This window comes from Nyctereutes procyonoides, unplaced genomic scaffold (assembly GCF_905146905.1).
Source record: "Nyctereutes procyonoides isolate TBG_1078 unplaced genomic scaffold, NYPRO_anot_genome, whole genome shotgun sequence".
NCBI lineage: Eukaryota > Metazoa > Chordata > Mammalia > Carnivora > Canidae > Nyctereutes > Nyctereutes procyonoides.
In genome coordinates, this window is record NW_026575132.1 from 15310014 (window position 1) to 15321974 (window position 11961).

Consider the following 11961-nt stretch of genomic DNA (forward strand, 5'->3'; position numbering starts at 1 on the left):
TCGTCCTCTACAAGTCAAGAAGCTGGTGCTCAGCAAACACCGAAATGGGAGGCCCCTTGACCTTGGACTTCCCAGCCACCAGAACTGTGAGAAATAAATGTTTGTTGTTTGAGCCACCCTCTCTACAGTATTTTTGTTGTAGCAGCCCAAACAGATTAAGACAATAGGTTAGCCACTCACACATAGGTTCATCAACCTTACTGCACCTGAGGAACAAAACAAAAACTGATAATTGGTTACAAAGAAATGAGCAAAGAAATAAGCTACTGAGGACACAAGAGAAAAGTGTAGTTTTTCTGTATGCACACCCCAGCAAGGGGGGTGTGTGTGTGTGTCCAGGGTGGAAATGAGTTTGCACGAGACAAAAGTAATGAGGATTTGTTTTTCCCTTTTTGCCATCCACCGGTCATTTATATTAGTGAAGCTGATAAACATGTACTTCTTCATCCTCATCCTGAATGAATAATACATTTGTGGAAAACAGAGCAGCCTTCTTATGTATCAAACCTCAAGTAGGCCTTAGATGGTGGCCAATGACCAATGGTGACTAAGCACTGTCCTTGAGGTCACAGCATGACCTTCACACCCTCACCTGTCATACATCATTGTGAGAAGGCTCAGAGTGAGTTCTGAAGCTCTGGAATGCACCTGTCCTGGTTTTTCCACCCCGACTCTCTGAAACAGCTCCTGAAGAGCCGGTAAGAGCTGCTGCACAGGGAGGGGCCTCTCTCTCACTTCCCAGAAGTTGTGACGTAGGAGGACGTGCTGAATCAGAGAGCTGTGCATCAAGTCCACTGTGGGAAGCAAACAAGAAATTGTCTAGTTTTCCAATGGGAGCAAAGGCTTCAAAGAAAGACTTCAAATAAAGCAAATGTCATCTAGTGTTTAATTGAGACTTTTTTCAATGGCAGCTGTTTTCTTTAGAGGGAGTTGGATATGACCACTATTGGGATGTGTAGAATTCAGACCTTATCAATCTGATAGCAGATTTGATTTGGGAAAAGCACATCTGTTAGTAAAGCCTAGTTATAACATTATTCCCGGGGGAACCTCTAGGATGTTGCCTTATTGAATGAGATTGAAAGGGGAAAAAAGTGAGAATATTGAAAAATAGCCTTCCAGGAAAGTTAGGGCACTGTGCTGAGAAGTGGTGAAAACATTTTTTTATATTCTTTATTAAGCGATTTGAGTAAATTTACCTTTCGTGCTCAAATATAGTTTTCCCTGTCCACAGCCTTGCTTCAGAAGGAATATTGTGTTACGATGCAATTGCCTAAGTTAAAAAGCCGAGTGTTTTTTATATAAAGAGCAGTTGCTGAATTATCAGACTCTTCAGGTCCTGTCCTTGCCTCAACGATATTTCTTCTTGTTGATCTTGGTTCCATCGATATTATTATCTAGGAAGGCACTTAATAAAGCCAAAGTTGCTTACAAAAAAATAATGGTTTATTTCTTGTTTGTTTGTTTTTACCACCTCCTAAAATTTTTACAAGGCAATGAATACATGGAAGAATGAAATAGAGCTAACCCTATGGTTTCTTGCAGACAGAGGATAACAGACAAAATTAATAAACACCCACTTGTACCGTCTGAGAGATGAGGATGTCAGTGGCACCCAGCGCTGCTGGCATTGAAAATGCTTCAGTCTGTGGAATGATAAAACCCTGCGCTTTCCTCTACTTCGTAAATCAGCCTCACAGATAAGAAATCTAGCAAGTATAATAAAATTTTTTATTTGTTCTCTGATCCTGCTTTCAAGGGCGAGTCTACAGACGTGAGGAGTAGGTTTTAGGATGTGACTTTAATAAAAACCTGGCTGCAGGTGGTGGGGCCTGCAAACTGTTTTATCGTTATTCAATCGCAGAACTCATCACCTTGGCCGGCGTGCTGTACACAGGGCGTTCTTGTCTTCTGCTGCGAGTGCAGTGTTACAGCACAACAGATAACGGTGGTGTGCGTGCATCTCAAGATTTATGTGGTGCTCGGAGACCCTGCTGTCTGGAGCTCACGCTGTGCTTTATCTAGGGTTTGGGGACTTTTTTGTTTTCAGATTATTGTTTGGATATCTTTTCTAGGTAGACCTTTGAACTACCGGTTTTGTGTATTGTTAATATTCCCCATGAGTATCAGTTTCTAATTCTAGGGGTAATATTCGAAAAGGTAGATCCTGAAAATTGACTGTTGGTCCACAGCCAGGCATTAACGATGGAGGCGTCCACGAACGTTTGCTGCTAACTTTCTTTAATGGGAGAAATTCTCCCCGGAAAATGGCATAGTTGAGGATAAATTCTTGGTGAGTATGTTTTGCCTTATGGTGATCCCTGGAATACTAAATAATAGCTAGAAGTGAGTTTGTCTGCCTCGCAAACTACAACCCCCCACCCTTTCTTTAAAGCTGAGGATCCCTTCTTCATAGGACCCTTTTACAGACTGCAATAGGGAAAATAGAGAAAACGAGTCACATTGGTTGAAGAGATGGTCTTTTGGGTTTCCCTCACTTGTCTTTACTTCTTTTCCTGCCCTACTCCCCCTCCTAGGCACTTTGTGAAGCACAATTTGAAAACCACCGTCTATATAACCTATGAGGCAGAAGGCAAACTATGAACAAAATTCCAAACTTCAGGAGAAATGTCCTTGGAAAACACAACTTCTTTAAAGTTGGATCTGATAAATGTCATAAACCACTTCACGTGAAGTGCTTTTCTTAATGCAATACTAAACTTATTAGAAATCAATAACTTTAGATAGGTTGAAACCCTGTTGTTTTTGTTTTGTTTTGTTTAGATTAAAGATTTTATTTATTCATGAGAGACACAGAGAAAAAGGCAGAGACACAGGCAGAGGGAGGAGAAGCAGGCTCCATGCAGGGAGCCCGATGTAGGACTCAATCCCCGGACTCTAGGAACTGCCCTGAGCCAAAGGCAGAGGCTCAACCACTGAGCCACCCAGGTGCCCCCAGTTGTTTTTCATACACAGGACTCATTTTATTTCATTTTGGAGAATTTTTTCACTAAATAAACACTTTTTACCAAATTTTATCTTCTTTTGCCCATCATACCAGTATAGGAAAAGGAAATCATAGCATTCAACCAGATATAAATTTAATGCAAAAAAAAAAAAAAGCAGTTCTCAAAGAATTATTGAGATAGTTTTGAGATTTGTGGCCTAAGGACTATTCATCTGAACGTACTTTTGCATATTCAGAGAGAGGGGTTCAATTTCAAAATGCAAATCTTATGTAGTAGAAGGGATTTTAGACTTTCATGGTTAAGTCTACAAGTGTAGATTCTAAACTAACTTATTTTATAATTTTATTTTGCATCGATGTTGGTATACTGAAAAGGAAACAAACACACACAAAAAAATCCAGAAACCAAGTAGGAAAAGTTAAAAAAAAAAATGTAGGGGCAGCCTGGGTGGCTCAGCGGTTTAGTGCTACCATCAGCCCAGGGTGTGATCCTGGAGACCCCAGATCGAGTCCCATATCGGGCTCTCTGTGTGGAGCCTGCTTCTTCCTCTTCCTGTGTTTCTGCCTCTCTCTCTCTGGTGTGTCTCTCATGAATAAATAAAAATCTTTTAAAAAATTAAATGCTCATTCACAAATTATTTTCTCTCTCTGGGCAGCAAAGCTACAGGTGGATGGCACATACAGGATGTACCACCCCCCACCCCACCCCCATCTGCTCTGTTAATGAGGTAAACACATAGATCCAAACTTCTGGATCCAGCAGTCACTTGCATGGGGGAGTTTCTGTTTTCTCTGTGAATTTTACATCACACATCAAGATCAGATTACTTCAAGTTTTAAAAGAGATTCTGTACTTACGTTGGCACAGAGTTTGCACTGAACGTAATTTGAAGGCTGTTCTGTAAGTGGAATTCTCAATACTGTGAAGAGCATCTGTAAAGAAAACATGAAACATTATGGATGGATAATGACCATCTCATTAGATAAATCCCATATCAGAGAAGGAAATCCTAGAGATCATGTAGCCCTGTGTCATTCTGTACGTGAGGAAATCAAAGTGTAGAGCTCTCTTTCCTACCTGGGAACCAAAAATAATGGATTACAGTGTCCTAAACTGCAAATGACCCTACAGGACATCCTCTGAGTCTAGTAAGCTTTTAAACAGTCTTGGGGCACCTGGGTCACTCAGTTAAGTCTCTGCTTTCGGCTCAGGTCATTATCTCAGGGTACTGTGATCGGCCCTATTCTGGGGCTCTCTCTCCAGTGAGGAGTTTGCTTCTCCCTTTCCCTCTGCCCTACACTACCAGCCCTCTGCCACCCCTGCAATGTGCATTCTCTCTCTCTCTTTCTCTCTCAAATAAATAAATAAAATAAAATATTTTTTAAAAAGGAAATAGCCTTATGAAGTAAGTAGGATAAAAACCTCTGTGTAGAATATAAACTCAACTTTGTTAATATATTCTAGTCAGATGTACACACATGTATACATGAAAATGACGCAAAAGCTCTCCATCCATTCATTCCTTCAGCAAATATTTATTGAACTCTTACTAAATGGCCCCAGCATGATTCCAGGCCCTTGAAATATAGCAGTTAACAAAACAGATACAAATTTCTGCCATGTGGAGCTTAATTTGTAGGGGCATTTGTCAAATTGTTAATAGAAGGTATCTCTGGTTGTTTGAATTCTTAGTATAGTTATTTTCATTTTACCTGTTGATATCACCTCAATTTGTTTATAATGAGCATATGTTATTTCTCTAATCAGAAAAGAATTATTTATATACCTTCTTTTGAGAGTTACCACCACCACCATCACTACAACAAGGTCTAACATTTCTGAGCGCTTACCAGGCACTCAGCCCATTTCATAGTCCGGTGGAGAAGAGAAAGCTCTGCAGCCATGATTAGTTCTTTTTTCTTTTGGGGGAAATTAGTTTCCTTTTTGATCTTCACTTTCTTCATCAGATAAATATGTACGTGTGCTGGAGACGTGTTTGTGACTAGAAACACAGGGAGCCCTTTAGCTGCTGCCAAGTAGATAGACCACAAAGCAAAACAAAACAAGAGGCTGCTCAGTGGATTTCATCGATTCAAGTGTATGTGGCAGGATAATTTATGGTGACATTGATTTCTTTTTTATTTTTGCAGAAGTGGGAAAATTTGAAGGATGAAAAGGCAGTTTTTCCATGTCCATTCCTGTGTGTTTTCCAAGATCTAAACTCTTTTTACTCCTTTGGAAGATTTAACAGCTTCTTTGTGTTTAAGGGGTCACCCTGATGTCAGCCCACCCAGGTGTTCATATGAAAGGCCCATCAGAGAACTAAAGCCACTCATGGAATTGGGAGAGTTTGAATCAATACTAATAAAATTTCACAGACCAAGATCAAAGGTGAGTTGTTCTTCCAAAGCAGAACAGGTGTGCTGGTCCACCAGAAGAAAGCTGAAGGGGTGCTGGGTGGCCAGAGGAACAGGTTTCCGTGGAGAGGGATTTTGTTATGTCACATACCAGTGGGATCCCCCACTTTCTGAACCCTCAATCTCATCCTCTCTCCTAGCTCCAACTCCTTGATCCATACACACATTCTGGACTCTCCCTTGCCTTAAAACCAATCTTGATTTCAGTGTTGCTCTAGCTATGGCTCCCTTTTACTTAAAGGGGGACAGAGGCTGATGACTGGACAGGAAGTTCTGAATACTTCAGGTCAGATGTTCAACATAAGAACCTTAAGGGGATGGCTCCTCCCCAAACTTAACTGAGTTTATATTTCATACCAAGCTACAATGACTTGGTTTTGGCTTAGAAAATAATATTTCTTGCCCTGGAGTGTAGTGGGGGGAAAGTCCTAGCTGTTACCCATATGGATATTGAGTGCCAGGCACTATGCTAAACTACTGAGGGGTATATGGTGCTAAACCAGCTCAGATCCACCTTTGGAAAGTTAGAGCACACCTAAAGCTTCTCCTGGAACATACACTAATTCAGCGATGGATATATGACCATGAATGGAAGACACTTCAGGTGAATGTGCCTAAAATGTCATCAAACAAGTGCTTTTAAGAACCCTCCACGTCCTTTCCCCCCCTTTTTTGAACAGGTGCAACCATATCAAAGAAGGTACATTTTGCCCTAAATCTTTTGTTATTTAACATTTCCCAATGTTTTGAAAATGCTTTTCGGTTTTTAGCTGAGTCAGTGTTAAGAGTTACAGTGTTAAGAGTATGAACAAGACAGAAACACCTCTGCCCTATATCAGGAAAACAAATTGAGAGTAGTCATTATGGTGTGGAAATAGTTTACAAAAATATAATGCCCAACATTTTCTTTCCTTCTGGAAATTGGCCAGTTTTTGTGCCCTGGTTCCTCTCAGATGCACCAAATGAATGCAGAGAATCAGCAAACTAGGAGCTCTGCAGGTTCCCAGATGCTGCCGTTGGTGGAAGAAAGATTCTGTAGCTGCTCCACCATCTGGCCCACTGCACTCCTGTCAAATTATGTTTTGCAGTGTCATCTGATGAAGTTATGCAGCATAACATGGCAAGCTGTGATAGAGTACAACGTGGAAAATGAATGAGTATCCCAGGTGATTCACTACCAGCTATGCTTCCTAAGGGCTTTTTTCTCCCCCTCTCCTGCTGGTGGGAGAAAATTCAAGAAAGGAAGAAACTGCGTGATGTATGAGGCCCAAAGCTATGAAGAAAACAGTTTTAGATACTTAAAGAAATAATAATACAAGCTACATATGGTCTTGTTCATGGAGCCAATTTGACTGCAAAACATGTTTTGGTTTAAAGGATTCTTATTTTTGCTTAGCCAGATCAATATATGTCACTTTCTATAGATTCCAAGAATGTAATAAACTGTGTTTCGACTGTCCATCATCTCTAGTGGGATGATCCAGAAATAGATATTTTTGGCCAGTGGTCCTCAAAGTGTGGCTCCAGGTGAGTGGCATCAGTATCACCTGGTAACTTGATAGAAATGCATGTCCTCAGATATTATGCTGAGTGAAGTAAGTCAATCAGAGAAAGGCAATTATCATATGATTTCAACCATATGTGGAATATAAGAAACAGTGCAGAGGAGTATAGGGGAAGGGAGGGAAAGCTGAATGGGAAGTCGTCAGAGAGGGAGAAAACCCAGGAGACATTCTTAACTACAGAAAAAACCGAGGGTTGCTGGAGGGGAGGTGGGTAGGGGGATGGAGTAATTCAGTGTTGGGCATTAAGGAGAGCATGTGATGTGATGAGTCCTGGGTGTTATACACAACTGATGAATTATTGAACTCTACATCTCAAACTAATGATGTACTACTGTATGTTGGCTAGTTGAATTAAAAAAAAAAAGAAAAAGAAAAAAAGAAATGCATCTTCTCAGACGCCAGCCCAGGCCTACTGAGTCACAAACTCTGGAGGTGGAACTTGGCATTTTAACAAACTCTCCAGGTGACTCTGAGGCTCACAAAACTTGGGAAACATTGCTTTAGGGAAAGTTGGGCTTTGAATGGATTATCTACTGCTTTGTATGACACTTAGTACAATAAGAGCTTAAATTTCGGAAATCCAGAGATGATCTGAATCATTCGTAATGTTGCTTTTAGGTAAATAACTTGAGATAGTACATAATTTTCTATAAAACAAGTGAAGTTAACAATCTAGATTTCAGGTAGCAGAATAAGGCTGAAACTAGATTCAGTAATAAAAATGTCAGAAGCCAGTGTGGTTCAGTCGGTTAAGAATCTGCCTTTGGCTCAGGTTGTGATCCAGGGTCCTGGGATCAAGGCCTGCATCAGGTTCCCTGATCAGCAGGGAGCCTGCTTCTCCCTCTTCCTCCCCATGCTCGTATTTCTCTCTCAAACGAATAAATAAAATCTTAAAAAAAAAAAAAAATAGTCAAGCCAATCCTGGGCTTATCTCGGCATTAAGTGGTATTGGTAGAAAGGGGAATTAGTGTCTTCATACTCATTTATCAAATCACCCAACTTTGGCTTCACATAGCACTGTGAACTTGTCCCTGACATTAAAATATATACAGTGATTTTTTAAAAGATTTTATTTATTAGTGTGTGTGTGTGTGTGTGTGTGAGAGAGAGAGAGAGAGAGAGAGAGAGAGAGAGAGATTGAGGCAGAGACCAGGCAGAGGGAGAAGCAGACTCCATGCAGGGAGCCCGATGTGGGACTCGATCCTGGGAATCCAGGATGACGCCCTGGGCCGAAGGCAGACGCTAAACCGCTGAGCCACCCAGGGATCCCCTACAGTGATGTTTTAATAATAAAATATGAAAATACATAAAAATAGGATAAGCCATTTTTTGTATATTTGATTAGTAATTTAAAGTGTAATTATATTGAGAACAAATCTTTTGTTAAATTACTTTTGGTGCTTGGGGACAATAGACCAAATACTCTTCCATACACTACGAATTTTTGCTTAGAAAAAAAAGAAAATCTCTTTAATCACCCACTAGTTTCTTTTTCTGCCAGATACCAAACGTCTACTCTTCTGCAACTCAGAAGTCTGAAAATACGACATCTGTGCCTCATTTTTTTGTTTACAAACTGTGCTCACAAACTTGAAAATAATACTCACCTTGTTTATCTGGGTCCATTTCAGGAATTTCTTAGAATGGCAGATGGTAAAAGGGTCTCTGTAACTGGAAATAAATCAATATTTTAAGCAGAAGGTTTTTGCAGTAGAAGAGTAAGGATGGAAGAACAAAAAGACAACTAGGCAAAGTCATTTCACCTGTGGAACAAAGAATAAAAGGTGTTCACAGAGTAATTTTTTGGGAGGATACAAAAAAGGAATGTTAGGGTAGAGGCTTCATATATTGGCCACCCTAGTGGAGATTTGGAGCTGTATCTCAGCAACTGAGAACAGCTCCTGAAACTAATACAGTGAATACTTGGAACTGTTGAGCATTATAATTTTAATCTCACCTCAAGAAAATGTAAATTTACTTGAATTTTTAAGGACAAAATTTGAAGCTCTCAATGCTTAAATTTCTAATAGTACTATGCTAAATAATCTTCATATTAAATTTCTGACAGACACTATCCATTTGAACACCTTATCATACATATGTGTGTGTGTGTGTGTATGTGTGTGTATACACAGAATTCAATTAATGTTTTATTTTAAGAAGAATAGTCAAGGTCACCTGGGTGGCTCAGTCAGTAAGTGTCTGACTTCCACTCAGGTCATGATCCTAGGATCCTGGGCTTGGATCGAGCCCTAAATTGGGCTCCCAGCTCAGTGGGATCCTGCTTCTCTCTGTCCCTCTGCCCGTCCCTCTGCTTGTGCTCTCTCTCTCTCTCAAATAAATAAATAAATAAATAATCTCTCTCTCTTCTTTTAAAAAAATATTCAATTAGCCACCTGTTGTTTCATGTTGCAACTATTGTTAAACTACACACACACACACACACACACACACATTTTTTAACTTACCAAAAAGAATGGGTAAATGGGTTTCTTAGAACCTTATATGGTTCTAAGAAAATAATTTTTAAAAATATAAGTGGTTGAGAACTATTTTTAAAAGTTGCATGATAAGTAAATTTAAATAGTACTTTCCTCCTCTTCTAATGTATTAATTAATCAATGGCACGAAGAGTATTACAAACAAAAACTGACTGCACTAGCTACATAAAAATATGATGGTAGTAGTGATAATCCCAGACTTGCCCCAAACTAGGAAGGTTCCAAATATATTCAGGTAAGATTTATTTTGAAAAGTTATAGCAATCAGATTAGAACTCTTTTTGGTGTAGAACTGCTCCCCCGAGCTCTTCCTAAAGCCCCCAGGTAGGTGCAGAAGGGTCTAGCCTCCCGTTCCATCAACAATACAGCTAGAGATGAAAGTGATCTGCTTCCTCGCCAGCTCCTTACCTTCCTTACTTTATTGGGAACCAGTTTAGCCAAAGTCTGTATCGGTTACTCAGCAGTTTTGGAAGAGGGAAGAGCTGAGTAGTAACAGATTTCCAGATGTGGCATTTCCATGGAGAGTTGATGTCTTATTTTGACTGCCCAGCAATTTCATGCAAAGCAGTGACATTGAAGCTACAACCCTTTTTAAGGCCTTACAAAAGTGCATTCATTAGTAATAAAGATCTTGAATAATTTAAAGCTACTCCTACATCTCGGTTACAGCAGGCTATTTCTGTATTACTTTCATGTGTAGGAGAGGCAGGTAAAGCATATTCTGGGTGTGTGGAGAGCAGGGGTTGACATAGAGATTAGAATATGGTAAGAAGGGCTCCATATCCCAGGTAAGGCCACCTTACTACCAACCTAGATAAGAGCGACCCAGAAATGGGATCTAATTCATCTGATTAATTCTGTTATAAACACAGAGGTACCGCTACACATTTTTAAAAGGCACCAAATACAAGGCAAAATGGTCATAATTTGGGACAAGTGCACATTTCCTCCAGTGTTAAGTATCATCTGAAAATGTCTTTCTTTTTTAAGAAATTCAATTAAAAATAAACCTGTTGGAATCCTAATAAGGTTTATAAATTAAGAAATGATGTTTCATGACCAAACATATTAGAACTTTACCACTAATATTTTCAGACTGCTGGGGAAGTAAGGAGTAGATTTCAATGTCTTTCAAAAGGGTTAGAACCCAATGCGTGGGTATATGAGAATTTTACTTCTCTGTGCCCTGGAGAGCCAGAGTGTCTGGGAATCTATGGTCTGAATTAAAGCACTTAAAACAATTATGATAAATGGTCACTAATCCACTCTGGAATGTCTCATAATAAAAATCAGTTTTCAAAAGTATGATATCCAAAGATAGCCAATACTTTATGTAAAGCATTAGTATCATACTACTGGTTTCTTAAAAACAAACTTAGGACATTTTAAGGAATAAAAAATAGATTAATAATGGGGTTAGAATGGAGCAAGAAGAGGGGAGAAAACAGTCCATCATTTGCCTTTTCCTATATAAATTATATTGATTTTCTGGGAACAGATGTGGAAAGAAAGTAAGTTTATCTCACATGAAGTCTTTGTCTTTTGGGTGCTGGAGACTGAAAGTTGAAATCATATTTACAATTTGATGTTCCATTATACCTTGGCAATAGAAGGAGTTGGGATGTTTTATGAATGCTGCCTTGCGGAGACCTGAGCAACCCCCTGGTGTTGATTAATTATGTGCCTCAAGAATCTTAACATCAAAAAAAAAAAGAAAAAGAAAAAGAAAAAAAAGAAAGTCTGAAGTTCTAGTCAAAAGGATATAATTAGATAGACCGATATTTAAGTACATACAAATGAACTAGGGTTTGTTGGGAAGAAATTTAAGCAAATGGGCGATTGATAGTCTGAGGTCTCAGTCTGGCTGTTTAGACAGGCTGGGATAAAAGCTCCCAGGACGATTTTGGTTTCACTCACTTCTGTTAATGGAAAGTTTTTAGTTACTTTTGTACCTCCTGGTTCAAGCTCAAGTAGACTTAGCCACATTAAGACTTTTCTTTTTCATAGAATATTTTGGGTTGTAAATCAAAACCAGCTACTGCAACTTTACCACATCACAGGTAACCAACTGGGGGGCATTTTTTTTACTGATATGGCAGTAAGTTTCATAAATCATCATTTGTAATTGACACTCTTTACCTTCTGAAACAAAGCAGCCCTGCCCTGAGGAAGCAGGTAGGAAGAGGGTTCAAACTTTCTACACAGCGTGCCCTGACTTGGACATAACAGGCTCCACACCAACCAGAAACTGGGTGACCATTGCTTATTGTGCACAAGTGCTATTTTTTAAGGCAGCCAGTGTTCTGTTCACCCTCTATCTGATAGCTCTTTACATATACTTTTGAAGACTCCAACTCCCAAGAGAGAAAGAAGAGTCTTGACACATTGCACTCTAAAATGTGTAGGTAGCCCCTTATATAATTTACAGAATAATTTTATATACATATTTACATACGTATGAACATTCTCAAGGAAAAATTAAGTTACTAAAATTGACTCAAGATAAAAT

At 39.3% G+C, this 11961-nt stretch overlaps 1 protein-coding gene across 1 annotated transcript in view; it reads right to left on the reverse strand.

The window, feature by feature from the left end:
* The window catches only part of DYTN (dystrotelin), a 49802-nt gene extending 41225 nt beyond the window's left edge, over nt 1-8577 (reverse strand). Inside the window, exons 1-3 of the mRNA XM_055345072.1 lie at nt 8559-8577; nt 3827-3901; nt 593-794 (exon numbers count right to left, since the gene is read on the reverse strand). Of these exons, the coding sequence (XP_055201047.1) occupies nt 593-794; nt 3827-3901; nt 8559-8577 (296 nt within the window). The remainder of the gene's footprint in view (nt 1-592; nt 795-3826; nt 3902-8558) is intronic.
* Between the last annotated feature and the right edge of the window lie 3384 nt (nt 8578-11961).